General features: G+C 52.3%; 1 protein-coding gene and 1 pseudogene across 4 annotated transcripts; one reads left to right on the top strand and one right to left on the bottom strand.

Annotated features, from left to right (window-relative positions):
* Nucleotides 1–999: 999 nt before the first annotated feature.
* Nucleotides 1000–12140, bottom strand: LOC118634875 (annotated as a pseudogene).
* P2RX5 (purinergic receptor P2X 5) lies at nucleotides 12097–26198 on the top strand. Of its 4 annotated transcripts, none has more exons than XM_036268591.1 (12): nucleotides 12097–12275; nucleotides 16152–16302; nucleotides 16919–16990; nucleotides 17236–17311; nucleotides 17390–17486; nucleotides 17734–17814; nucleotides 18134–18272; nucleotides 18802–18938; nucleotides 19398–19479; nucleotides 19681–19746; nucleotides 22213–22295; nucleotides 24442–26198. In XM_036268591.1, the coding sequence occupies exons 1-12, from the start codon at nucleotides 12139–12141 to the stop codon at nucleotides 24509–24511; spliced, it is 1191 nt and encodes a 396-aa protein (XP_036124484.1). In that variant the 5' UTR covers nucleotides 12097–12138; the 3' UTR covers nucleotides 24512–26198. The 4 variants fall into 4 exon arrangements, with proteins under 4 accessions (XP_036124484.1, XP_036124483.1, XP_036124482.1 ...); XM_036268590.1 differs by having other exon boundaries at nucleotides 19398–19491; XM_036268593.1 differs by having other exon boundaries at nucleotides 12157–12222; nucleotides 19398–19491.
* Nucleotides 26199–27942: the final 1744 nt, after the last annotated feature.

Here is a 27942-nt window from a genome sequence, read left to right as displayed (position 1 = left end):
TATGAAAACTGGTATTGTTTTGGATTCTAGCTTCATTTGTAATTTTGCAGTAAATTTTGATATCTGATAGGTCATTTTTATTCTTATTTAAAAATTATCAATTATACTGTTTCAAATAATTCTTAGTATCAGTTTTTCAAATTCCCAAAAGCAATCCTTTGGGGTTTTAATTTAAATGTACAGATTAAATTGGGGGAATTGCTTTCTGTCTAGTATTGTCTTTCCACTCACAAATAGGACATTTCTCCATCTGCTGAGATTTTACTTAATTTTTTCTTTTTTTTTACCCTCACCCGAGGACATTTTTGTATTTATCCTCAGATAGAGTGGGAGGGAGAGAGGGAGGAAGAGAGAGAGAGAGAAACATCGATGTGAGAGAGACACATTGAGTGGCTGCCACCCGACCCCAACTGGGGCCGGAGACAAAATGCAGCTGAAGTAAATGCCCTTAGCGGGAACCAAACCCTGGACTCTGGTCCGTGGGCCGGCACTCTAACTGCTAAGCCAAACCAGCCAGGGCATCTGCTGAGATTTTGAAGGACACCCTGCAGCAGGGCTTTACAGTTTTCTTCAGTGAGGTCTTAATTTACAAAGACTTTTATTTCCATCTGTATTAAATATTCTGTATTTGTGATTTTTTCTACAGTGAGAAATACCTTTTCCACCCTGATTACAAAGTTTGTATTTAGAATAATTGGTTGTTTTTTTATTTTTATTTTATTTTTAATTTTTTTTCCCTTTATTGATTTTAGAGAGAGAGGAAGGGAGAGGAAGATAGAAACATCAATGAGAGAGAACATCGATTGGCCGCCTCCTGCATGCTTCCCACTGGGGACTTGGCCCACAACGTGGACATGGGCCCTGACCAGGAATCCAGCCAGCGACCTCTTGGTGCATGGGTCGACACTCAACCACTGAGCCACACTGGCTGGGCATGTTTTTTAAAATATTTACCTTACCTGGCCACCTTACTGAATTCTGTTATTTTTAAAAAGCTTTTCAGTTGATTCTCTTGAATTTTCTAAGGAGAAAATTGAATCTGCAAATAATGGTAACTTGGGTCTTTTTTTCATCCTTATTTGTGCGCGTATGTGTGAAAAGGAGCTTTCGGGCTGGAGCGCTCACCTTTGTTGCTGGAACCTTCGCTGCAGCTGCACCTTTAGCAGCAGGTGCTTCTTTTGGGAGAAGCTTTCAGGAGAGCTGCCTGCTGAAGCTTCCTAACTTCTAGCTTGACTATTCAGTTCCTCCTTTTTGCCTTCATGACTTGGTAACCATCAAAATCCGTCATCATGGCTTTCTTTTCTTTAAATATGTTTTTTATTTATTTTAAAGGGAGAGCGCGAGAGAGAAACATCGATTCGAGAAAGAAACATCCATCAGCTGCCTCCTGCACGCCCAACACTGGGGATGGAGCCTGCAACCTGGGCTTGTGCCCTGACCGGGAATTGAACTGGTGACCTTTTTGATGCATGGGACCACGCTCAGCCAACTGAGCCACACCAGCCAGGGCATGACTTTCTTTTCGTTGGCTTCGATCTTCTTGGCCCGTCTTGTGGCCGCCCATTTTGTACTGATAATGTGCCTTCTGCCAGGCTTGTCGGACATACTTCTGGCGGGCGCTGTGGGGAACTTGCGGATGAAGTCAGTGAGCTGCATACATTTGAAAGGTATAGTCTGTCTCCTTGAGTACAACAAAGCCCTGTTCTGATCAACAACATGTACAGCTGAGACTAGCTTCCCAGCATGAGACCCAAAGGAGACAGAGGCTACCTGGCCAACCTCCACTAAGTACCTGAACACCGTGTTGGTGATGTTCGGCGAGAAGCTCACCCTTACTTTTTTTTTTTTAAATCCTCACCCGAGGATACTTTTCTGTTTATCTCAGATAGAGTGGGAGGGAGGGAGGGAGAGAGAAACATCGACGAGTTGCCACCTGCATGATCCCGACCAGGGCCAGGGACAAACCGCAACTGAGATACGTGCCCTTGGCCGGAATCAAACTTGAGACTCTGGTCTGTGAGCCGACGCTCTAACCACTGGGCAACCGGCCAGGGCTCACCCTTACTTTTCTGAGTAGAACTTGCAGAGCTCTGAAGTTAATTCTGTGCTACACTTTAATGGGAGCTTTGCACACCCTCCTCCACCTGCCTCACAGCTGTTGCCCCCTTATTTATATTTCTTGGTTTATTTCAGTGGGTTTTGCATTTGAAGGAAAAGAAAGATATGAAAGTTTGCTTAGATGTTGCCCTAATGTTGGGTTCAGGAATTGTGTCCCAGTTTCCAGTATTATATGTCACTTGCAGCCCCTGCTTTTATGTTTCCGTTTTTAACTGCAAATAAGATGTCACTCCTGTTGTAACAGTCGAGCCTTGTATTGACCTTCTGTGAGCTATTGACTGAGTTGTGCTGATCTGATTGGAGTCAGGCCAGTGCAGTTGTAGTCTGGAGACCACATACTCAGCCTGTGAGGGGGAAGAGACTTAAATGGAGACATGGTCAGATTCTACGGAAGTATTTGCTGTGCCTTGGGCCAGGGCCTTGTCTTTTTCTAAAAGAAGCCTGTCTAGTGCCAGGCCTTTCCCATTTCCTGCTCAGCCTGGGGACAGGAAGTGGCAGCGCTTCCATAGGTCCAAGGACAGTGGGTCGTGTCATAGGGCCACTGTCCTGGCCAGGAAAGGACTAAGATGGGCCACCGGGCACCAGCCTGGGGAAAGTGCCCTTTGTGATTTTTCCGTTTTCATTTCCCTTGTAACTGGCCAGTGAGTGCAGATTCAGATAACCTTGTTCTCTTGTGATAACATCTGCACTTGGGATTTGGTTTTGGGAGGGATGAAATCAAGCAGACGTGAACACCTCAATTAGTCAGACTACTTAGGCCGAAGTAGATTTTGAGAAAGGTGGGCCCACATCGCGAGCCTCACAGTCTTCCCTTATCTGCTAGTGTATTCTTCTGTGCACACCTTCTCTACCACCCTTCCAGGGGAGGGTGTTTGGTGAAGATCAGGACTTAGGTATTTTCGGGTCTCCCAGTAATAATTGTAAGTAATAGTGCCAGAATTTTACCATTAATTTAAGAATGGGTTTAGTAAGTGGAATCAAAGGAAACTTGATCAGCTCAGGAAGAGTCGCTGTCCCAAGGCATTCCGGAGGGAGCTGGATGTACCTAAGGAGACAACTCCCAGCCTCAGTTGACCCGACTTTCTTTGATTAGTGCTTTTGAGAGGTACGCAAATATACATAGATACACTCTCATAGTAAAACCAGAGTAAAAAGTGGCATTTGTGCCCGGCCAGTGTGGCTCAGTGGTTGAGCATTGACCCCTGCACCAAGAGGTCACCAGTTTGATTCCCAGTCAGGGCACATGCCCAGGTTGTGGGCCAAATCCCCAGTGGGGGGCATGCAGGAGGCAGCCGGTAGATGTTCTCTCTCATTGATGTTTCTATCTCTCTCTCCCTCTCCCTCTCCCTTCCTTTCTCTCTAAAATCAATAAAGAAAAAAAAATTTTTTTTAAAGTGGCATTTTTTTTTGTCACCGCTGCCCCCATCCTGTACCCTTCCTAAGAAGCTGAGGTGAACCAGTTTAGCATGTAACCTTCCAGGCTGTGGTCTGTGCATTTGTAAACACTATTTACATATAAACATATGCAGTACATAGCGTTTTGGTCTTTTATTCAGTTTTTAAATTTTTTTTACATAAATAGGATCATATTCTACCATTTGTGACCATTTTCAAGGAATGAAGTCAGAAGAAATGCTGCCAAATGCAGGGTGGGAGTGGGGATAGGGAGAGATGGTACCTGGGGTTAACATGTCTATGGGGAATTTTACATTTGTCTAGCTCTTTACAATTTGTCAAGAAGCCCTTTCAGCTTTCTCTAAAAGTGGAATGAAAGGTATTTTTGTAATCACTGTGCAGTGCCAAATAGCTTTCCAGAAGGACTGAACCGTGGAAGATGGGTATCAGCAGAAAGAACATGTCCCGGGATCTCCGTTTTCATTTCGCTCGTTTGCTTAATGGGCATGTAACCATAGCTTTAGCTTTGACTGTTGGCCAGGCTGTGTATTTTCCTGTGAAGTAAGAGGACAGTTCTTTTTGCTCGAGGCTTTATTTTTTCATTCTCGTCCAGTTAAAATGTGGTCCTGGTGTTTTCTCATTGGCTCTTTCTGAACCATGTCATCGGGCGTAGAAAGGTGCATGTCTCCTTCTGAACCTCAGAGCCTTTGGGCAAGGAGGGGGTCTGACTTAAGCAGAATTCTAGACCAATGTGCCCTCCAGAATGGGGAATTTTGGCAGATTTGCTGGTGCGCAGTAGGAAGCAGTAGCCATGACCAGTGGTATGTCTAAAAGAGGAACTCCTGCCCTGGCCGGTTTGGCTCAGCAGTTAGAGCGTCAGCCTGCAGACCACAGAGGCCCAGTTCAGTCTAAGGGCATGTACCTCCGTTGCAGTTTGTCCCCGGCCCCAGTTGGGGTTTGTATGGGTGGCAACCACTCGGTGTGTCTCTTGCATCGATATTTCTCTCTCTCTCTTCCTCCCACTCTCCCTCCCACTCTATCTAAAGATAAATGCAAAAATGTCTTCGGGTGAGGATAAAAAATAAAAAAAATGTGCTTTGAGGTATTTATCTGTAAGGTGATGGGAAAATATCTGTAATTTCTATTGATGTTAAATATAGGTACTGTTAATTCTCTGATGGTTTGCTGCCTACACTTGTCATTGAAGGAAATGTTGAATTTCAGGGAAAGGATAGTAAAACTAAATAAGTAACTTTTTTTCCATCCAACTTTACAGACTTCCCTCTGCATATACTCTGGTCCATTTAATAAAAGCACGTGTCCTGCCCCAGGCTTTGTTCTTTTGCCACTGAGTTTGGTCACTCCAGGCAGTATTAGCTGTGTTTTATGGAGGAGGAAATGACTTGCCAAGTCCCCAGGGCTGGTATAAGGCAGAGCCATTTTTCCAGTAGCAAGTTTTTGGATCCACAGGTCTAATAGTTTTTCCACAAAAGCTTCGTTACCTTCTGGGCAACGCAGAGCTGACAGTGGTGGGTGGTGGTGGTTTTCAGACTTTGCTGGGCAGGAGAGTCACGGGCCGAGCCAAGCTCTTCAGGGTCCTTGGCCCCACCCACCGAAGACACTGATGCCCAAGCCTGGCCTGGGCCTGGGAATCTGCTTTTCTGGCCAGCACACTGGTGATGGATGCACGAGCCACAGCCCGTGAGAGACTAGTTATGAGCCCAGCGTTCCTTCATCTGGTTACACTTGGAGTCTTCATGACTAAGAAGTTATTTCAAGTGACACATTTAACTTAATTCTCTGGTAGAATTATCTCTTGAAATCTATGACTATATAGCCAAAAATAAAGATCTAGTCACCCTACCCCAGATACTTCAAATATGCAGGCTAATGGCAGAGGTAGGGTGATCTGGATCAATCCATCCTCCCTTCTTCCCCTCCTCCCTTCCTCACCTCCTTCCTCTTTCCCTCCCTTCTCCCCTTGTCATTCTACAAGCGTCCTGGACGGACTGCCTACGTCACGAAGGTCCTGCGGCACCGAGTGGAAAGCCTTCCCCTGCCCTCGTAGCCCTGAACAATAGATCAGATACGTACTCAACTGTAACTTCTTAAATAATACAGAGTCTGTCCTTTAGAAATTTAGAAGAAGAGGCATCCAGGAGGCTTTCATGGGGACGGACCCCTGTAAGCTGAGCCTGAGGCCACAAAGGGCTGAGGGGAGACCAACCTGTGCAAAGGCATGGAGGTTGGGAGTGAAGGATGACATACAGCGGTGAGCCAGGCCCCGAAGCCGAGCATGTGGAATGGGGCATGTGGCCGGAAGGGCAGGTGGGAACAGACTGCAATGAAATCAGCATCTGCAGAATTGTGGACCAGGAACCACGGGAAGCCACATCCCTTGCAGTGTTTATATGAAGATTTCCCGCTGGTTCTCGTGTCATTACCACCACAGTCCTGTGAGCTTGAGAGTGGAGAGGACGGGATGGACGGGAGGAATCTCACTAAGACTGTGGAGGAAACATCTGGAGAAGGGGGAAGGACGAGGTGAGCTTGTACTGAGGTGTACGTGTTACATTGTTACTGTTCTGTGGGTGTGGTGGGCCTGAGTGTGAATCTGTATCCTTTCTTGTACCCAGTGGAGAAGCAATGTTGACTCTTCAAGAGTTTGAAACCACGGAAGAGTTTTTCCTCAGGTCAAACTCGAGAACTAAGGAATGAGTAACAACTGGTCAATTAAGGTGGGTCACAGGTGCTTTGATGGGCTTGGAAATGCTTTCCACAGAGATCTTCCTTCTTCCTGTTGACTGTATCGGAATGGCATCAATAATGCATCTGCTACTTCTTAAATGGACCAGTAATGTCTATTAATGGATGTGTTTATCATAGCAGGTCTGCCAGAGCAGGAGGAAAATTAAACGGTAAATTGTGCAACCTTTTCCCCGCCTCGCCTTTCCCACCCCTGTCCCTCTGGGCCATCCAGGACACTTAGGACTCTGAGGGAGTGCCAGGTCTGCGGATGGTCCTGGAAGGCCCACGATGACCTCCTTCCGTGGCCCAGGACAGACTCAAACCTGCCACCTCTAGGACTTGCACGAACCCTCCCCTTCCCCCTCCGGGGTGGAAGGAGAGAGAACCACGTTCACCCTGTGTAAGGGACGTCCGCACCTCTGCTCCAGGAACCTTATCATTTCATGGGATTTGTGTTTTCTTTATTTTGCTTCCTTTTAATTGTTTGAGTCTGTTTATTTTGAGTTTGTTAGCCCCAGGCTAAGGGGAAGGCTTTAGAACCAGGGAGGTGCTCACTAGGGCTGAAGGGAAAGGAGGAACTCCTGTGTCCTTGGAGGATGCAGGGTGACCTAGTGCCACCTTCCAGCCGCTGATGGAGACAGTGATGCTATTGGCCACTGTCCTGCGGCCAACGGTTTTCCTCTGAGAAGCTCCCTGTCATCCCCTAGAGAGGGGGAATTTTTCTTGATTGAGTGGTGATCTTGTCATTCTCCGGCCTCTAAAGGCTCACACCACTGCACCGTACTCCCCCTTTGTAAGCTGTAAAATTCATGGAAGGTACGGAGCATGGTATGGGGCAAGGTCCACTCAGAGGCAGGAAGGTCTGTTTTCCCCAAGTGGAGCCCCCAGCACATTTCTTACTGGGAGGGGGAGACACGAGGACCCACTGGTCTTTACTAGAGACTGTCCCAGGACCCAGAGCAGACCTAGACCTGGGATTTATCCAAACCACACAGAACAACAGACTTAGACCGCTGGCCAATCTTAAGAGTAAGTGAGATATGTAAAGAGAAAAAGACCCTTTTTATTTATTTATTTTTTATTATTATTTTTTAAAATTAATTTTTGTTACAGATGTTTCTCCCCCCACTGATTCCCCCCTTCCCCTCCCTCCCTGCCCTGTCCCCAGCTTTGTTGGAAAAAGACCCCTTTTTAAAAAAATTTTTTTTCTTTATTGATTTTGGAGAGAGAGGAAGGGAGAGGGAGAGAGAGAGAAACATCGCTGAGAGAGAACATCGATTGGCCAACTCCTGCATGCCCCCCACTGGGGATTTGGCCCACGGCCTGGGCATGTGCCCTGACTGGGAATCGAACGGCGACCTCTTGGTGTGTGGGCTGATGTTCAACCACTGAGCCGCACCAGCCGGGCGAGAAAAAGACCTTTTATAAATGTATTTCATAATTTCCCATTACTTCACCGCTGGTCCCTCAAACCGTCCACTAGACAAAGTGTGAACCAGGTGAGGGTAGCTCACTCACTGCCGATCCTTTTCTTTCAGGTGGACGACGTCATAATGGAGAGGGATGTGGACTCCTTTGGGAGAGGGGAGGGAAGGGGCACAGTGCTGAGGCCAGAGGGGACTGTGACTACTCTGGAGACTAGTCATTCACCCCTGAGCCAGGGAGTGCATTCAGAGGCATCCAGTGAGCTCCTGGCAGCCCCCACAGAAGGTGCCGATTCTCTTGACTGACCCCTCACTCATGAGGCATCATGAGAGCCATTTCCCTCCAAGGAGCACTCTACAACCAGGGAAGGTGGTGGTTCCGGCCCCAGCAGGGCAGATGTGTGAGCTACACACCAAGTCATCCAGAAGAAGCCAAGGGCCGCAGAGGACACACCCCTTCAGTGGACAGCCCGGAACCTACTAGTCTCAGCTTCTCGGGTGACCCCTGACCTCCTCCTATCAGGTGTGAAACGGGCTGGACAGGCACCTCTCTGGCTGGGCTCACAGACGGAGTCAAGCCAGTTGACATGGAAACTAAGGTTCTGTGCTCATGGTGACAACGGAGAGGATTTCTTAGGCTTGGGAGCCAGATCATCAGGATTCAAATTCTGGCCCAGATGCCTACGAGTGGTGTGATTGCAGACACGTCCAACCTCCCAGGGAAAAATAAAGATAATAGTACTAGCTACACAGGGTTGTGACGATTAAAGGAGCCCATACACGGGAGGCGGCGAGGACGGTGGCAGGCGAGAGCGTTTGCCATGGTGGGGACAGCCCGCAGGCAGGAGCCTCGGGGCTCTGAGGCTGCGATGGGGTAGGTAGAAACAAGAAATCACTCAAAAGCAGCAGGCAATTTTCTCTCGAGGGAGAACTCATCTTGGTTTAGGAACATCGCTGACCTGGGCTTCTGATCATGCAAATGTAACCAGCAAGGCCCGCTCTCCTGCTTTGGGTATAATGGGTGTGGGCCTGACCTTGCGTGGTGAGCTGGCCCCAGCCACGTGGAAGCAGGTCGCAGATACTGGGGTTTGCAGCTTGTGGGAAGTATTTTTCACACTGTTTTGACCATGATTTATGGGAAGGAACAGATTCCACGTTATACAGTCAGTGTGCACACTTACATGGCAAACAAGTTTCACAAAACCAGAACCACCCTTACTTACAAACACACTGAGGTTTTCTCTCTTTCTGGATATGCTGGTTGTAACCCAGTAAATTGACATCACGACCCGCCAATGGGTCTGGGCCTAGTAGTCTAAGAAGCTGTGCTGTGAGGGAGCCCGCAGGAGGGGTCTGGCCCAGCCCGAGAACAGCCCTTTCCCCTCTGGCCATCCCTCATGTGGTCTCTAAAGCGGCAGAGAGTTCTGTCAGAAATTGGAGGCTGGTCTTGGCTGGGCCGTAGAGTGGTCCAGGAGGGGCTCCCACACTGCAGGGAAATAGGAGCAGGGCCCCTTCTCAAAGCCAGAGGGGCAGGGACCTGGCGTTTCGGCCTCTCCTGCAGCACACAGGTGCTTGGTGAAGGTTTACGGAAACAAGAACAGGGGAGAGTGCCCTGGACTGGGCGAGTCATAGGCTCTTCCCTGTGACCTGGGGCCTCAGTTACTCCACCTGCAAAATGAACATCTGGTCTCTAGGGGATCCCGCAGCAGAATAAAGAGACCACACAGCCTACAACTCCCTAGGGGGATGGAGAGAGCCAATGTGGCACTATCCTGTGTGCTGCTTGTGCAAGGGTGGGGGTGATGCCTTCCAGCCTGGAGCTCTTCTCCAGGCCAGACCCCAGGATCCTGAAGGGCCCGTTACGCTGGGCTCAGATTGAGGGGCCGTTCTTCATCCATGTGCCGTTGCTCCATTGAGGCTGCAACTCCCCTGAGTTGGTGAACCGTGGAGGGGAGGGCTGAGGAAGAGGCTGGCTGGACAGTGAGGAAGGGAGGTCAGGTGACAGTTCTCAAGCCTTTCCTCCAGGATGACATCAGCTTCTAAAATCCCTAGTCATGACTGGGATAGAGCGGCAGCTTCAAATCCTAGCCTTGTTTAAAAAATCAGGCCTGCGTTTGTTCACTCACTGAAAAAGTATGTACCAAACTATCACGTGGCAGGCATAGCCGTGGATGTGGGATGCGGAGGTGTCCAGGGGTAAGATCGCCACCCTCCTGGAGCTTATGGCCTTAGCGGGGCACAGTCAGTAAGTAGCGGAATCCTACCTGAGAGTGACACGTGCTCTAGAGGAATATGAAGGGGTAATGGGATAGAAGGCGACTAGGTGACTGGGGTGGGGGTTAGTTTTGGTGGGTGGTAATAAGAACAGGCGCTTATATATATATTTTATCCTCACCCGAGGACACTTTTCCATTTTTTGTTCAGAAAGAGTGGGAGGGAGAGAGAAAAACATTGACATGAAAGGGACACATCAAATGGCTGCGACCTGCATGACCAACCAGGGCTGGGGACAAACGGCAACCGAGGTACGTGCCCTTAGCGGGAACCAAACCCAGGTCTCTCTGGTCCGCAGGCCGATGCTCTAACCACTGAACCAAACCAGCCAGGGCAAAAAAAAAAATTTTTTTTTTAACTGATTCTAGAGAGACAGGATAGGAGGGAGAGAGAGAGAGAAACATTGATGAGAACATCGATTGGCCGCCTCCTGCATGCCCCCACTGGGGATTTGGCTCACAACTTCGGCATGTGCCCTGACCAGGAATCGAACCGGCAACCTCCTGGTGCATGGGTCGACGCTCAACCACTCAACAACACTGGCCAGGCCGGAACAGGCTTTTTTAAGGAAATGTTATTTGAGTTGAAATTGGTGCAAAGATCTGTGCTTCCAAAATAAGTTTGAGAGCAAAATACAGATTTCCAGGCCCCACCATAGATGTAGCAAATTAAAACACGAGGGACAGGGACCAGGAATCTTCATTTTTTTCTTCCAACTAATTCCCATGTACATTAAAACTGGAGAATTTTTCCCAGGGCTTGTACTTTAAGAGAGGATCATGCCTGATGAACTTCAGGGTCTCTTCCAATTTCCAGAGCCTGTAGTTCACGGAAAGGAAGTTCTCATGGGGGTGGGGGCGCTCTGGAGAGGAGCAGGGTTCTGACTGAATGGCAAGATGCAGAAAATGGCCCTGGCCGGTTTGGCTCAGCGGTTAGAGCGTCCGTCCGGAGGGACCTGGGTTCGGTTCCCGCTAAGGGCGAGTACCTCGGTTGTCCCCAGCCCTGGTTGGTCATGCGGGGGGCAACCACTCGATGTGTCCCTTTCACATCGATGTTTCTCTCTCTCTCTCTCTCTCTCTCCCTCCCACTCTACCTGAACAAAAAATGGAGAAACGTCCTTGGGTGAGGATGATAAAAAAAAAAAAAAAATGCAGAAAATGAGCAGGCACAGCTCCTCACACAGAAGGGAGAGCTCCTGCAGGGCCCTCCTCCCTATGACCATCTCTGAGATGGCCTTCCTCATCCCTGCCCCCACTCCCTCTTTTAATTTGAAGGGGCAGGGCCATGAGGGTTGCAGTCTCGGCGGCCTAGACGAGGTCCATCTCTTGCTTTGGAAACATTTCAAACGGTTGGTACAGGCCCTCTCGGCAGGGCCTAGGTTGCCTGTGCCTCCCCACCCCCACCCCATTTGCCCCAGGTGTGGTGCAGAGTTCTTCAAAATGCTGTGGGCACTCGGACTCCCACAGCAACTGCTGAGCAACGGACTCCCTGGGAGTGGGGGTTTCGAGCCTGCTACAGCCGCTGCAGCCCGAGCTCCCGCTAGATTCCGAGCAGCCATGGGTCTGTCAAATCTGTATTCTCTCCCAGCCTGTGTGATGGGCCCGGTTCTCCCAGGGAGCAAGAAAAACCAAGCACCTGTTGTGTTTACCTATAAATGCTCTTTATCCCCTGTTCTCATCCACTCTCTGCGCTGCCTGGTCCTCCTCTCTTGGCCTGTTTTCTCATCTGTTCCCTAGAAGGGTTAGGGTTTCTTTGGGGAGTAGAGAAAGGGGGAGGGGAGGTTTGCTTTAAAAGCTCTTCTCGTCTGCGGGTCCGCTCACTCCTCGCTGCCGCCCACGAACTTCTCCCGCCGGCGCACGTGCGGCCCGGCCTCCGGCAGCGCCTTCCCAAGCCCGCGGCGGGCGGCCCAGCCCGCTGGTGTCGCTGTGTCCGCTCGGGGAGGAGGACGAGGTGGCGGCAAGGTCGCGGTCAGCCGCTTGCTCGCGCCGCCCCGCCCAGCCGCCCGCAGCACTTGGTCTGCCCGCGGCTCCCGGCGGCCCTGCGCGCCCGCGGCTCCCGGCGGCCGGAGGAGTCGCGCAGCGCGGAGCGCGTGCCCGGGGGCGCGGAGGCGGCCGGCGACGGGGCTCCCATGAGGCACACGCGTCGCGTCGCCGTCCCCAGGCCCAGGTGAGACAGCGCCATGGGGCAGGATTGCTGCAAGGGGGTCTTCCAGTCGCTGTTCGACTACAAGACCGAGAAGTATGTCATCGCCAAGAACAAGAAGGTGGGCCTGCTCTACCGGCTGCTGCAGCTCTCCATCCTGACCTACCTGGTGGTGTGAGTGCCCGGGGCTCGGGGACCGGGGGCCGGGCGGGGCCCGCACCTGGCTCTCGGAATCGGCCTGTGTGCACAAGGTGTTCCCTGAAGTTGGGGGTAAGGGTCGGGCAGGAGGGAGCCCGCTACTCCCGGGACGCCGGCTTGCTCTGGAGGTGACGAGATGCAGCAGGGGCTTCTTGGTGCCTTGATCTAAGAGGCTCTCCCTGGGCAGCTCCCTCCTCCAGGCCTGGACCCCCAGGGCTGGGGCTGTGGGAAGGGGACATGGATGCAGGGGGCTGGGCTGCAGCTGTCGCCCCGGGAGCCTCCCACACCCGGTGGGTTATTTATAATCACTGAGCTCAGTCAGTGCCAAGCCTCGGCTGGGGCAACTCATGAGCCTGGCATGTCCTGGTCAACTCACCCCACCCGTGGCTTGCTTCTTTGGTATCCAGCTGGGGGTCCCGTCCAGTGGGCCTCTGCCCCGCCCACGTCCCCCTCCCACCTGGCAGACGCTGGTGACATCAGAGGGGCAGCTCCTTGGGGATGCTCAGCCAGGAAAGACCCAGAGCCCCTCAGTGGAGGGAGGAAATGACAGTAGAGGACTGGGACAGGGGTGCATCTCTTTTACCCTTTCCGTAAATGCTGGTGAGTCCCTCCCATTTCCTGATTTGGGGAGGAGCAGATGCTCCCTCTGGGAAGGCCATCCTGACATCACCTGGAGACCTGGCATCCCCCAGCTTCCTCCTTCAGACGCCTGGTTGTCTCCCACCTGAGGGCCTTAGGACATGCTGTTCCTCTCAGCCAGGGGTGCTTTCCTCCCTACTCCGCCAGTGTCCACTCATCTTTCAGACCTGAAATCTCCCATAACTCCCTCTCTCTTTTCTCCCATACCTCAGATAATTTCCCACGATGTAATTATATGCTTGTTTGGAGGCTCATTTGCTTAATGTCTGTGTTTGACTCCCCACCAGGCTGGGGACACCAAGAGGAAGGGCCCTGGCGTCTCCTAACTGCTCAGGCAATAGGTGTGAAAGGAATGTTTTCCTTGAGTATTTGCTGAGTGTTTCTGTCCAGGCTGGGCCCAGTGTGTCCCTACCCAAATGGTTCGCTCCAGGGTCCCAGACCTCTCAGAGTTCCTTAGAGACAGGACTGTCTAGGGCCCAGGGAATGCCGTCTGCTCCCAGAGATGAAGAGGGTGGACACATTCTGGTTGGCACCTGCTGTCCAGAAAACCCTTACTGGCACCCTGGGAGGTACAGGCATCCCACACCATTACTGCGTGGCCTCAGTTTCCTCAACTTTCCTGGGTTCCTTTAACCCAAACAATCTCTAATATTAACAGTAACATCAGCAATATATTGATGACTTATATTCAATGAGCTCTTCCTCTGTGCCAGGCACCCTCTGTGCTAAGCAATTTGCATGTATCGTCTCGGCCTGGCCAGTTTGGCTCAGCGGTTGGAATGTTGGCCCACAGACCAATGAGTCTCGGGTTCAGTTTTAGTCAAGGGCACGAATCTTGGTTGCAGTTTGACCCCGGCCCTGTCAGGTCATGCAGGAGGCAGCCAGTCGACGTGTCTCTCTCACATTGATGTTTCTCTCTCTCTCTCTCCCCCTCCCTTCCACTCTATCTGATGATAAATAGAAAAATATCCTCGGGTCGCCCTGGCCAGTTTGGCTCAGCGGTTGGAGTGTTGGCCTGCGGTCCAGAGAGACCCTGGTTCGGTTCCCGCTAAGAGCGTGTATCTGGGTTGCAGTTTGTCCCCGGCCCTGATTGGTTGTGTGGGTGGCAGCCACTCGATGTGTCCCTTTCACGTCACTGTTTCTCTCTCTCTCTCCCTTCCTCTCTCTCCCTCCCACTCTATCTGAACAGAAATGGAAAAATGTCCTCAGGTGAGGATAAAAAAAAAATATATATATATATCCTCTGGTGAGGATTAAAAAAAAATACATGTATCATCTCATTAAAAAAAAAATATATATATATATATATATATAGATAGATAGATATATATATTTACTTTGACCTAATTTTAGACTTACAGAAAAGGTACATGATTAGTATACAAACCTTTTAAATGCCCCTCACCTAGAGTCCCCCAGTGTTAAGGTTTCACTGCAGTCGTGTGGTCCTTTCAGTCTTCATACAGACACTGTTTTTCCTGCCTGTTTAAGAGTGGGTGGCGAACACGATGCCTCTCTGCTTCTGTATACTTCATTGTGCATTTCTTACAAATAAGGAGTTCTCTTATTTAACCGTGTACAAGTAGGAAAATTAAGAGATTAACATGGAAATATTATCATTGTCTAAGCTGTAGGCCTTTTGTAACTTGTCCCAATAACTTACAGCAAAAGAAATCTGAGCTCCTGCCTTGCACTCAGTTGTCATGTCTTCTTCGGCTCCTTTAATCTGGGATTATTCCTGAGTCTTTGTTTGTATTTTATGACACTGACCGTTTTTTGTTTTTTTTTTCATTTGTGTGAGAGAGAGACATCAGTTGATTGTCTCCCTCATGGCCCCAGTTGGGGTCCAAGTTCCAACCTGCAGCCGAGGTACGTGCTCTTGACCGGGAATCGAACTCGGACCCTTCGGTTCTCGGGCCAGCGCTCTAACTGCTGAGCCAAACTGGCCAGAGCTGTCTGGCTTCTTTTAGTTGGCATAATGTGTTCTAGGTTCATCCATGTTGAAGCATGTGTCAGTACTTCATTCCATTTATGGCTGAATAATATTCCATCATATGAACATACCACATTTGGTTTACCCACTCATTAGTTGATTGACATTTGGACTGTTTCTACTTTTTGGCTATTGGGAATAACGTTGCGAAGAACATTCATGTACAAGTTTTTGAGTAAACATGGCTTCAGTTCTCTTGGGTATGCACTTAGGAGTAGAATTGCTGGGTCATAAGAACCTTTTGAGGAATTGCCAACCAGCAACTACACCATTTTACATTCCCATCAGTAGTACCAATTTCTTCACATTCTCACCAACACTTGTTATTTTCCATATTTTTAATTATAGACATCTATTTTTAAATTTTTAAATTGGGTTATTTGTTTTCTGTATTATTGAGTGGTAAGTTTTCTTCTTTATTTTTTTCTTGTAAGGACTGTTGCAGTCTGCATAAGCCTTTTTTTTTCTATATATGTTTTTATTGATTTTTTTGTAGAGAGAGGAAGGGAGAGAGAGATAGAAACATCAATGTGAGGAGAAGCACTGATCAGCCGCCTCCTGCACGCCCCCTACTGGGATGGAGCCCGCAACCCGGGCACATACCCTGACCAGGAATCGATCCGCAACCTCTCAGTCCACGGGACGACACTCAGTCCACCGAGCCACATCAGCCAGGCAACACTTTATATATTTTGTGTACTAGATTCTTATCACTTATATGGTTCACAAATGTTTTCTCCCACCCTGTGGGTTATCTTTTTGCTTTCTTGGCAATGTGTTTTGATGCATAAAAGTCCTTAATTTTGGTAAAGTCTAGCATCTGTTTCTTCTGGCACCTTGTAGACTGCCCCTGAGTTTGCGTTTGACCGAGGTCTCCTCAAGATTGGGTTCAGGTTATGCACCATGTCCTTAAACTGTCCTCAGCACCTGGAGGGAGGTGCTGTTATCCTGTGAAGCCCCGAGTTCGTGGGCTTGGTCACATAGCCGGTTTGAGGGTGAGCTGCTTTCTCCCCAGCCCCACTGAGAGCAGTGCACACTCACCTGGGGCTACTTGTCGCCTCTGCTGCTGGCAGGACGGGGCTTCGGGGGCAGTGGGAGTTGTGGCCCAGTCTAGGAGCTGGTGGGAAGGGCGGAGCCCTCGGCCTGCCCACCCCACCCTGGGCTTGGGGAGGCCTGAGGACCGCGCAAGGCTGAGGCCCACCCTGCCGGCCCCTCCGCAGCTGGGTGTTCGTGGTGAAGAAGGGTTACCAGGACACCGACACCTCCCTGCAGAGCAGCATCATCACCAAAGTCAAGGGCGTGATCTTCACCAACACCTCAGAGCTGGGGGAGCGGCTCTGGGATGTTGCTGACTACGTCATCCCCCCCCAGGTCTGAACCCCACCCGAGCTGGCAGGGCCTGGCTGGGGTGGGTCACATGGGAAGCTGCTCTGGGACCCAGGGACCTCCATGCATTGTCTCCCTCGGCCCAGGACAGCTGCCAGGGTTTGTAAATAGAGATTCTGTTCAGATCCTTCTCCCCACGCCCGGCTCCTGTCCCCCTTGCCTGTGCCTCATGGAACCCCTCTGTTTCCAGAAACCTGAGCCTGTTGACACCCAGTGGGCTCGGAGAATTTTCAGGTCGATGTGAGTTCCTTAGATCAGCTCCTGGCCAGTTCACAGTCTACCTGGGCCAGGGCTGGGGCTGCCTGCCACTGCCCCTCCTCCTCCTCCTGAGCTGGGACTTGGTCCCCAGGGGCTGAGGTCAGAGTAGGGATTTGTGGGATAGGGGCAGTTTGCAGGTGTGGGCCTCGAAGGAACCTATTAAAGGACATCTACTCAGGGACTCTGAGGTCAGTGGGCAGGTGGGTGGGATGGCATCCATTGATTTTATGGCCCCGTTGTCCCCAGCACCATGCACAGACCCCTCCCCCTGCAAGGCAGCCCTGGGAAGGAGGGTCCCCAAGAGGACAGAAGGAGGTTCCTTAGTGCCTCTCTGGTTCCTCAGGGGGAGAATGTCTTCTTCATCATCACCAACCTGATCGTGACCCCCAACCAGCGGCAGGAGACCTGTGCCGAGGTTTGCTTTGCCATGAGAGCACCCCAGCACGAGTCGGGCTCTGTCCGTCTTCAGAAGCAGGGGCTCTGTCCCCTCCAGGGCGCCGGGGATGTGTGCGCTGGTGCATGTGCCGTACAGTTTGAGGGAGAAACTGGTGGGTGCGTGGCCCAGGCGGGGAGGAACCTCTGTCCTACTCCGGGGGTGGGACCTGGCCTGGGCGGGGAGCCCTGCAGGGGAGCTCTCCACCCAGGCGCCTTCTCCGGCAGAGTGCAAGCATCCCTGACGCCGTGTGCCTTGAGGACCAGGGCTGCCCTCCTGGGAAGCCTGTTGTGACTGGAAACGGTGAGGCCTGGATGGCCGGGGCTGGGGGCAGACGGGCTTGGGGCCGGAGCTCCGGGCACTATCCCTGTCCCCCTGCAGGAGTGAGGACCGGCCGCTGCCTGCGGGGGGAGAACAAGCAAAATGGCACCTGTGAGATCTTCGCCTGGTGCCCAGTGGAGACAGGGTCCAGGCCAGAGTAAGTGGCTGGACTCAGGACTGAGGAGCTTCCCAGTCCTGTGCAGTGGGCCCTGGCCTGACGGCGGAGACGCGTCCACTCCAGAACCCTCGTGCTGAGGACACCCCACAAAGGCCTGAGCACCCCATCGATGTGAACAGATGAACTCCGGGGGCCCCAGGGAGCAGGCGGGCCTCAGCCCCACCAGGCCTGGGGGAGGGATGGAGAGGGCAGGCTCCCTAACAGGCTGTCCTGGCTTGGTTTTCAGGGTCCCACTCCTGGGCAAGGCCGAAGACTTTACCATTTACATAAAGAACTTCATTCATTTCCCCAAATTCAACTTCTCCAAGTATGTGGGGCTTGGCTCCTGGGAATGCAGGGGGGGGCCTTGCCTGGTCCCCCTGTGGCTGGGCCCCTGTGTATGTAACGTGTGTGTGTGTAAATGAACGGGGGGCTGCTGGGTGCCCCTTCCCCTGCTGTGTGGTCGGGCTCTGTTCTGGAATGCAGGAGGACGCTAGCGTGGATGCGGTCGGGGCTGAGTAGGGGACTAAATTCAGGGATTGCCTGGGCCAGGTGAGGGGCCCTGTGACTCCTGCATCAGATCCAGTCTCTGGCCTGAAACAGCAAGTCTACCTCTATTTCTCTGCCTGTTTGTGGCCTCCACCCAGGACCAATGTGCTGGACACCAAGGACAATGCTTACCTGAAGTCCTGTCAGTTTGGTCCCAAGAGCCCCTATTGCCCCATCTTCCGACTGGGCACCGTGGTCAGCTGGACCGGGAGCGATTTCCAGGACATGGCCAAGCAGGTGGGTGGTGTGCACTCAGGGAGCCCTCCCTGGGGTCCTAAGGGCTCCGTAAGGAGGAGGGTGTGTGTGAGGGGACCCCTGGGGTGGGCTGGCCCTGCAAAGTCCCCTGCCCCAGGGATTTCCTGTTTTTGGAATTTGCTGTGTCTGCTCCGACCTCAGGCACTCGGTGAGGGGCACGCTCGGCATCTGCCATTTGGTTCTTAGTCGCTGGGGCAGCACCAGCTGAACCAGAGGGAGCCCCCTGGCACGTCCTGGCTGTGTGTATGGTGCCTGCCCATAGCACAGTTGGCGCTCACCCGGTAGTTCTCATCTCTGGAGCATGAGGCAGGAGGATACAGGGCTGTCAGCGACACCTCTCAGCCTCCCCTGGACCTTCCGCCTTCCACCACCAGAAGGACACTGCAGCCGGGCTGACCCCTGGCCGCAGCACGTCCCCAGTTTTGTCTAGCTCTGCGTGGAGAGCAGGTCTGTGACCGCTGTCCATCTCCAGGAAGCTCTATGCACAGATTCTTGTCTCTCTTTCGTCAAGGGTGGTGTGATAGGAATCCAGATCGAGTGGGACTGTGATCTGGACAAAGATCCTTCTGAATGCAACCCTCGCTATTATTTTAAACGTCTGGACCGCAGATTTCCAGGAAACTCTGTCTCTTCCGGGTATAACTTCAGGTAACTTGGGGCTGGGCCTGCTGCCTTATGACTCTGTTTCCTGTCTTCTGGAAGTAAGTGTCAGGTCGGGTGGTGCGGGGAGAGACAGCGAGGAGATGTGAGAGCTGGCCTCCCGCAGGGCCGCAGGGAGAGCAGAGAAGGGTCTGTCGTCGCCCTGGGCTCCCTGTGAAGCTGAGACTGGACTTCTCAGCTGGATCAGCTCCATCATGCTTTGGTGGCCCTGGGTTGGCCCAGCATGTAGTGTGAAAGCCCTCATCTCTTGGGGAATGTCTGGCAAGGACTTCAAAGATCTGGATGAATATTTAGCATAATGTCAGCAAGAGGGTCTGCAGCCTGTCCTGGGGCTGCTGTGAGTGAAGTTCCGGGGTTGCTTATGGATCTCCAAAGCAGCCAAGTCTGTGTTGCCAGACAGGGAAGGCCCAGCAGGGCTGAGCTCTCCCCTGAGCCATGTCTCCCCAGGTTTGCCAAATATTACCGGGACGAAGCCGGGGTGGAGTTCCGCACCCTCATGAAAGCCTACGGCATCCGCTTTGATATCATGGTGAATGGAAGGGTGTGTGAGCTGCGCCTGCCACTCGGGGGCGGGGCAGGTCCGGGTTGGGCAGGTCTGGGCGGGTTGGGCAGGTCTGGGCGGCGCAGGTCTGGGTTGGGCAGGCCTGTTGGGAAGGCTCTGGCTGGAGTCCCTAGGGATCCTGCTGTCCACCTGCCTCCCTCACCCGCCTCGTCTCTCTCTGTGCTTCAGGCAGGGAAGTTTAACATCATCCCCACGATCATCAACGTGGCCTCAGGGGTGGCACTCATGGGTGTTGTGAGTACTTCTCCCTTCCTTCCCCTTTACCCTCTGAGCACCAGGGCAGCACTGCCCCAGGGGAGCTGTCCTGACGCCCCAAAAGAAAGAGCTGAAGGTCAGTGCAGGTGCCAGTGAGTACTTCTTTCTGGGACTTCACACCCCGCCAGTGGCCCCCAGGGGGCAGTAACTGCCTTTCTTTCCAGAGCCAGAGGCACCTGCCTGTTGCTTTGGAGCTGGGGTTGGGGATGGGGACTCTGGGATACTGAATTAGCCCCTGAACTTTTATTTTATGTATGTATTTATTTTTTTATTATTGACACTATTACAGAAGTTCCCCATTTCCTCCCCCTTTGCCCACCTCCACCCAGCCCCTGCCCCCCTTCCCTCTGGCCATCAGCACACCGTTGTCTGTGTCCATGGGCTATGCATATATGTTCTTCAGCTAATCTCTTCACCTTCTTTCATCCAGTTTCCCCACCCCCTTCCCTCTGAGATCTGCATCCATGCCTTTGTGTCTATTTTGTTTATCAGTTTATTTTGTTCATTAGATTCCACATGTAAGTGAGATCATGTGGTATTTGTCTTTTCTCCGACTGGCTTATTTCACTTAGCATAATACTCTCCAGGTCCCTCCATGCTGGTGCAAAGGGTAAGAGAGCCTTCTTTTTTACAGCCATGTAGTATTCATTGTGTAAATGTACCACAGCTGGATTAACCCCTGAACTTTTTAAATTTTTCTTTATTGATTTTAGAGAGGAAGGGAGAGGGAGAGGTAGAAACATCAATGAGAGAGAACATCGACTGGCTGCCTCCTGCATACCCCCACTGGGGATTGGACCCACAACCTGGGCATGTGCCCTGACCGGGAATTGAACCAGTGATCTCTTGGTGTATGGGTCAGTGCTCAACCACTGAGCCACACCGGCGGGGAACCCCTGAACGTTTAAAGCCTCATCTCCACTTCTTTTTGTTTAATCCTCACCCAAGAATATTTTTCCATTTATCTGGGAGGGAGGGAGAGAGAGAGAAACATTAATATGAAAGAGAGACATCAATTGGGAGAGAAACACATTGATTGGTTGCCTCCTGCACAACCCCAACCAGGGCTGAGACCGAACCGCATCTGAGGTACGTGCCCTTGACTGGAATTGAACTCGCGACTCTTTGGGCTGCTGGAGGATGCTCTAATTGTTGAGACAAACCAGCCAGGACCTCCTCTCCACTTCTAAAAAGAGACAGGATCCAGCTGTTTACAGGGTTTCTCAACTGTGGCCCCGTGGAACAGGAATTAAAAAAAAAAAAAAAAACATTTCCGGGATTAAAAAGAAGAGGTGTGCAGAGCCCAGGGCCTGTGGACCCCCGGCTATCAACCTCCTCCGACCCCGACCCTCTTCTCATTCAGGAAGCACTCTGTGTTGAGGGTGGGTTCGCCCTCTGGTGGAGGAGACGGGCATTGCACCATGCGCTCTGGTTCGAGGTGCTCTGCTCAGGTGTCAGTGCGTCCCAGCTGGGTGAGCTCAGGAGGCCTCATCTTTCCTTGGCCACTGTTGTGGTGGTGTCCTTGTTATTCAGATCCCCTCCAACCCATCTCTCACACTGAACTATCAGAAGGATCTTTTAAAAATGCTGCAATTCTGACTGTCCTGCCCCTATTCAAAGCCCTCAGTGCCTTCCCCTAGAGCAGCGGTTCTCAACCTGTGGGTTGCGACCCCTTTGGGGTCACCTAAGACTTAACAGTAGCAAAATTACAGTTATGAAGTAGCAACGAAAATAATTTTATGGTTGGGGGCACTGCAACATGAGGAACTGTATTAAAGGGTCGCGGCATTAGGAAGGTTGAGAACCACTGCCCTAGAGGATTAGAACCAGTGTCTTGAAGACGTTTTTAAGAAGCTTTACAGGCTGGTCCCCATCCACCTCTCCAGAAGCGTCTCTAACTCCCCCACAGGCCCTGTGGAATTCCCCAGACAAGACAAGCTTGTTCCTGCCTCTGCAATGCCTTCCCAAGTTCTTTTCCCCCTTGGTATAAATTCCTGTTCAGCCCTCAAGACTCAGCCCCGGCTGAGTCAAGTCCTCTCTCCATCACAGGACATGTCACTCTGTGCCACAAGTTACATGCTTATCTCTTGTGCCAGAGGGAGGTTCCCCAGAGGGTCTAATTGTGTTAACCCTCCTGCACCCCAGGGCAGTACCTGGCACGTGGTGAATGGTCAGCAAACATTCATTGAAGGCAGGATTCGATGGGGTCAGGGGAGTGTGGGAGGTGCTTAGCCTGAGGGGTCAGGTGGATCAGGCTAACCTGGGCTCTACCATGGACTGCTTTGTGGTGCCTCTTTCTGAGCTCAGTCTCCCCCTATAAAGTGGGGACAACGACGCCCCCTTCTGGGATTGTTACAGGATTGAATGGTACGTAGTACGGGCAGTTGTCCATGGGCTCTCCAGAAGTCTAGGGTTCTGAGTCGGGGACCCCCAACTCTTTTGCAGGGGTCTTTCTTCTGCGACCTGGTACTCATCTACTTCATCAAAAAGAGCCATTTTTACCGCAAGAAGAAGTACGAGGAAGCAAGGTCAGTTACACTTCCTCGCAAGTGGCCCGAGGGGAGCCCTGTGGAACCACCTCCGGCCTGCCCCTCTCTGTCTTAGGACCTTTACCCTGGGTGGAGGGCGGCACTTGGGTGCGGAGGCAGGGCTGAACATGGGAGCTGCCCTGGAAGGGCCGGGAAAGTGGACTGTTCTGAGCACATGCTCTTCAGAACTGGACTCCGTCCGACTCAGAGCAGCCGGCAGAAGGAAAAGCCAGCAGAGGCCATGGGCAGACCTGGCTTCCAGGCCAGGACAAGTCCCATGCCTCTTTGGGCCTCGTTTCTCTCTGCGAAACAAGAGAATTGGTTCACAATAGGGCCTGCTGGCACTTACTTGGTAGTCCTGGTGGGCTGGGTTGAGGAAAGCTGGAGTGGTAAGGGAAGAAAAAGGATTTTTAAAATTACATGAGCCTATTTTCAGGTTCTCTTGGGCTGAGGGCTTGTTGGGGTGTGCATCTGTGGACAGACAGGAAGGGGAAGGTTCCCTGGGGGAGCTGGGACTAGAATGGGGAATTGCAGGTGGTGGGCTCGGGACAGGCACCCGAACTCCCTCAACCCCACCACAACCTGGGACAACAGGCGGAGTCAGCCCGCACCATTCACCTGGCTCGAACCCCAGCTCTGGCTCATAGGCTGAGCCTTGAGCCCTGACCCTGCCTCAGACGGAGTCCTCGCCGCACCTGCCGCCCCACCTGAGCTGCTGGAGGAAGACGGGCTCTGTCCTCAGGGCTAGTGGCTCTGCAGGGGGCGGGGGGGGGGCAAGCTGCACAGGCTAGTCCTGCCCAGGGACCTAGCGGTCCTCACCCTGCTGGCAGAGTCTTGGCAGCAGGATGGGCCCCAGAGGCTGAGGACAAAGTGGAGGGGCCTGGGCTACTGGGCACAGGACGAAAGGTGGTGGCCCAGAGAATGGCCGAGTGTGCTGGCATCTCCTGGAACGAGCTACGGTGGTCCCTGCTCTGTGGTGACCTCGCTCACAAGGAAGGACGTCCAGGACCTATGAGTGTCCAACCAAGCTGGACTCGGGGTGGGGGGAGAAGATGCTGGTGGTGCTTTAGCCCCTCCGTGACCCTCATTAGCCCCCAGTACCCCTAAGTCACCACAAAGCAGCCTGCTCACTGTGCTATCCCAGTGTTAAGACAATAAATAATTCTGTCATTCACGTAGGCTTACTCTCTGCCCAGCATTGCTCCGAGCAATTTGTATATATGAACTTATTTCAGCAACTTGAATGAGGTGGACACTAATATTCCCTATTCTGCTGTAGAGGAAACAGAGGCACAGGAAGGTTAAGTAACTTGTTTGGGTCACACAGTTAATAAATGGCAGAGCTGGGGTGGGAATCCAGGCAGCGTGTCTCTGGAATTCAGTTCTTCTCCATCAGGTTATTCTGCTTTATCAAGCTCTGCCCCATCAGTTAGCTTCCCTAAGTGCCTCTCCTCTCGCAGTGGGTGGGCTCAGGAGGGTGGTGGCTGTGCTGACAGGTGGCCCACAGGCTGCCCTCCCCTGGGTCGCTGTCCTGAGCAGCCTGGTCAGCCAGGCTAGGGTTCTGTGACTCTCCTCTTGTAAGCCACATCCCAGGAACTCACTGGCCTGGGGCGGACTTTCCTCCCGCCCCAGCTTTCATTTTTTGCTGACTCAGAGGTTGGCAGCCTCCAACCAGAAGCTGGGCCTGGGCAGGGAAGGAGTGTTAATAGGACAGAGGCAGGGAAGGGATGGGAAGGAGTGAAGAAAGAGGATGTAGGGGTGCAACTGGGGCAAGGAGGCAGTGGAAGCGGGGGATCTGCCGGGCTGGCTGGGCACCCAGTAACCCCCACACGGCTCCCTGAGCTGACTGTCACTTCTTGGGTGCTTGCCTGAGCTCCTTAGCCTATGAGAGGGAAGAATGGCCACCATGCTGGTCTTCGAGCAGCCTCACTTGCCGTTGTGGGAGGCACGGGGTGCCCCTGCGGTGGCTGCTGTTCATTGCTGGGGCAGCTCCAGAGGCCTTGGCCTGAGCATCTCCATGTGTCTGGGCTGCAGCTGGGAGCCCGGCACATGGCCTTTCTGCAGGTGCTTTAGGGAGTCTGTCCCTGTCCACAGGGGTCCCAACCTCGCTCATTGCCCTGTGTGCCCCTCACCTGCCCACACACAGGTCTGGCCAACGGGGGAATGGAACTGTGACTGTGGAGCAGCTGCAGAACCTGCAGACAGTGGAGGCATAGCCAGAGGCTTGGCCGGCCGAGAGATTTGGTGAAGAGTCGGGGGCAGAACCAACCGCCTGCAGCTCTGAACTGGGAAGAGCCTCTTTGTGTCTGCTGGGGACCGGGGCTGCCAGGCTCCACCATCTCTCCTGCACTTTGGGATCTTGCCACAAGCTTTTTGTTGTGGGTGGAGGGAGGAGAGCCTCTCAGTGGCAGAGTGGCTCCGATGGCGAAGAGGATACTGGAGGGGAAGGGGGGCAGGCCAGGGTGTGAATGATTCTGGTGTTTGCATTTCTTCTGAGAACCTAGTTGGACATTCACTCACGCATTTATTTGTACATGAAGTAAAAATTTTTTGCAGTGGGCTGGGCCCTATCTAAGAGATGCTTGAATGAGATTCCCTCCAGAGACAACAGACTTTACAGCCAGGCTCAGCCACTCTGGCCTGCCTCCAGCCGACTTTCACAAATTCCTATAGAAAGTGATAGCTCTTCAGAGAAAAACCATTGTCCACAGGGATTCAATTTAGAGGTGGCTTAGGAGGCAACCAGGAGAGGACGGACAGTCAGGAGGCAGCTGGTCCTTGAGGGGAGAGGCAGCTGCCGAGGGCGTCTAGGTAAGGTGGGGAAGGGAGGCAGCGAGGCTCAGGCCGGGGAGGCTCCAGGCAGAGCATCTCCCAGATGGGGCATCGCTGACTGTGGTCTGGCTCTTGCTGCTCTGTGGGGTTGGGTGTCCCTGCCCAGCTTCCTTCCCCTTCTCCTCAAAGGGTGGCTGGGTCTGAAGGGCTAATAACATGGTGCTCACTTAGCAGGTGGAACAGTTGTTGTTAGGAGGCCCTGGCCCCTCTCCCACCTGCAGATCGCCGCTGTCCCCTCCCTCAGCAGCGGTACAGCTTCAGTCCTCAAAGTGTGGTCCCTGAGCCAGCAGCAAGGCATCACCTGGGAGCTTGTTAGACACGCAGTCTCCAACCCTCCCCTCCTCCTGAATCAGAACCTGGGCTCCCGGGTGATGCCTGCACTTCTTACATTTGAGACGCCCTGGTTGAGGAGTCTGCAATGCCTGCTTCTGAGGGAGAACAGAGCCAGCTTTGGTGGGTGGCACCAATTTCTAGGTCAGATTTACATAGGAAAAGGAGCATCAGTCATTTCATTTAAATAAAAATATTTCAACTAGGTAATACTTCTATGATTCAAAACTGGAAAGGCACAAAAGAATAGATGTGAAAGCTTCCCTCCCACCCCTGCTCTGGAGGCAACCTGTTACCAATTCCAAGAGGTGCCCTAATTTTCAAGCTGAGACTCCACTTGGTTACTCGGTCTTCCCCAGGAAATGAACTTTTCCTGATGCCTGCACTTTTCAGAAAGGGTCAGGATGGAACAGGCTTGAGTACTGGGCTGGGAGCCAGCTAGCTAGCTTCTCCCTCCCCCAGTGTCTGGGGAGTCCCTGTGCAAACCCAGGGAGAGACTTAGAGCCCGTCACTCACTGAACTCGGGGCTGCAGAGTCCTGAGGTGCTGTTTGCACAGCTGCCAGGAGCCTGGGGTGCACCCTCTAGGGAAGCGCTCTCAGATCCCTGAGTCAGGGGAGCCTGCTTCTTTGCACACAGAGCAGGGGGTAAGCATTCTTCCCCTGGGGCCTTTGGAGAGGGTCAGAAGGGGCCTGAAAGGTTTTTGGTGAGGCTCCGCCACTGGGGTGGTCCCCAGAACAGGGACCCTTCTGGGGCAAGCAGTTCCCTCACCTTGGGCTGCCTGGTAACCTGTCAACAAGCCCACTTGTTCTCTAAATAGAAAGTGAAAAACCTGGGCAATCCATTCTGGTGTTTGACTTCATCACGAAAGCAAACTCTTGGATTGGATAATCTAGCCTCTTCCTTTAATGTTCGGGAGAAGGTAAAAAAGGGCAGGGGCGCCCTGGCCAGTATGGCTCATTAGTAAGAGCATCGCCTGTGGACCTAAGAGTCCTGGGTTCGATTCCAGCCAAGGGCACGTACCTCGGTTGCGGTTCGTCCCCGGCCCCAGTTGGGGTTGTGCGGGTGGCAACCACTCTGTGTCTCTCTCACATTGATGTTTCTCTCTCTCTCCCTCCAGCTCTATCTGAAGATTAATGTAAAAAATGTCCTCGGGTGAGGATTTAAAAAAAAAAAGGGCAGTGGCATGGCTGCTCAGGAATTGGTCTGGTTTCTTTTAACCTGTTTTGGAATTGCTTGGCAGGAGCCATAAAACCTAGAACAGTTCTGTTTATTTTGTATTGGAATGACAATGTCAGTAAATATTTATTGAATACCTATTGTGTCAGGTGTTGGATTAAATGCTGGTGACACAGTGGCAAGCAACACAGAAATGGTCCTTGTGGAGCGCTTCCAGCCCTGGGGCAGCTGAACCTTACCCAGTGGTCACACACATCATCAGACTGAACTGTTGTCAGTGGAGAAGCCAGAGAAAGTTTCCCTAAGAAAGTGACTTATTAATTGAAACCGGAACTTCCGGTCAAGATGGCGGGTAGGTAAACATGGTATCGCATCCTCCCACAACCACATCAAAGTTACAACTAAACTACAGAACAACCATCATTTGAAACTGCCTGAAATCAAGCTGAATGGAAGTCCTACAACTACGGAATTACAGAAGCAGCCACATCGAGACTGGTGGGAGGGGCGGCGGCAGACGGGCAGGTCCCACACCCACGTGTGGCAGATAAAAATCAGGAGGACACCTCGGCTGGGAAGGTCCTTCCTGAGGACTGAGGGGTCCTTGTCCCACACCAGATACCCCACTCAGGGTTCCAGTGCCAGGAAGAAAAGTCCCCATAACCTCTGGCTGGAAAAACCAGCGGGAACTGAGGCTCAGGGAGGCTGACGTGGCTGGAGCCCTAGGCAGCTCCTCTTAAAGGGCCCGTGCATGGACTTATCGGACTCACTCCCTCTAAGCTTGGAGGGGAGGCAGAGACATACAGGAAAGAACTGAGCTGTTTGGCATTGGAGCGAGGGCTGGAGAGGGGGCTTTCTCCAGGACAAACGTGCTGTCAGAGGCCTTTGTTCCTTTGGTGAGCCCTTTCCTGGGGTGGCAGAGAGCCACCAAATCTGGGACTCCAGCAACCTGGCTCACACTGGTAGCCCCGCCCTGGTGATTCCCTGAGGCCCCACCCCACCCAACTTTCAGGCCCACCCAAGCTGTTGCCAGTTGCTTAACCATAGGATTGACCTGTCTTGGATCCTACTTCAGGTTTTCCTAAATTCTTTCAAACAAGCAGCATCTGGTCTCAGCTAGCTCCATACCTCTTGTTCAGTAATACATAGACACAAACACAGGGAGGCAGCCAAAATGAGGAGACAAAGAAACAGGTCCCAAATGAAAGAACAGAAAAAATCTCCAGGAAAAGAACTAAGCGAAATGGAGATAAGCAACCTAACAGATGCTGAGTTCAAAATACTGCTTATAAGGATGCTCAATGAACT

Source organism: Molossus molossus, unplaced genomic scaffold (genome assembly GCF_014108415.1).
Source record: "Molossus molossus isolate mMolMol1 unplaced genomic scaffold, mMolMol1.p scaffold_m16_p_19, whole genome shotgun sequence".
Lineage (NCBI taxonomy): Eukaryota > Metazoa > Chordata > Mammalia > Chiroptera > Molossidae > Molossus > Molossus molossus.
This window is presented reverse-complemented; position numbering and strand designations above follow the sequence as displayed.

What these genes read in the sequence shown, in the direction of transcription:
- P2RX5 (XM_036268589.1), top strand. Translation starts at nt 12,139, where the DNA reads ATGGGGCAGGATTGCTGCAAGGGGGTCTTCCAGTCGCTGTTCGACTAC. An exon ending in CCCAAATTCAACTTCTCCAA is followed by an intron (nt 17,815 to 18,133) that starts GTATGTGGGGCT and finishes GCCTCCACCCAG; the next exon opens with GACCAATGTGCTGGACACCA. An exon ending in ATATCATGGTGAATGGAAGG is followed by an intron (nt 19,492 to 19,680) that starts GTGTGTGAGCTG and finishes TCTGTGCTTCAG; the next exon opens with GCAGGGAAGTTTAACATCAT.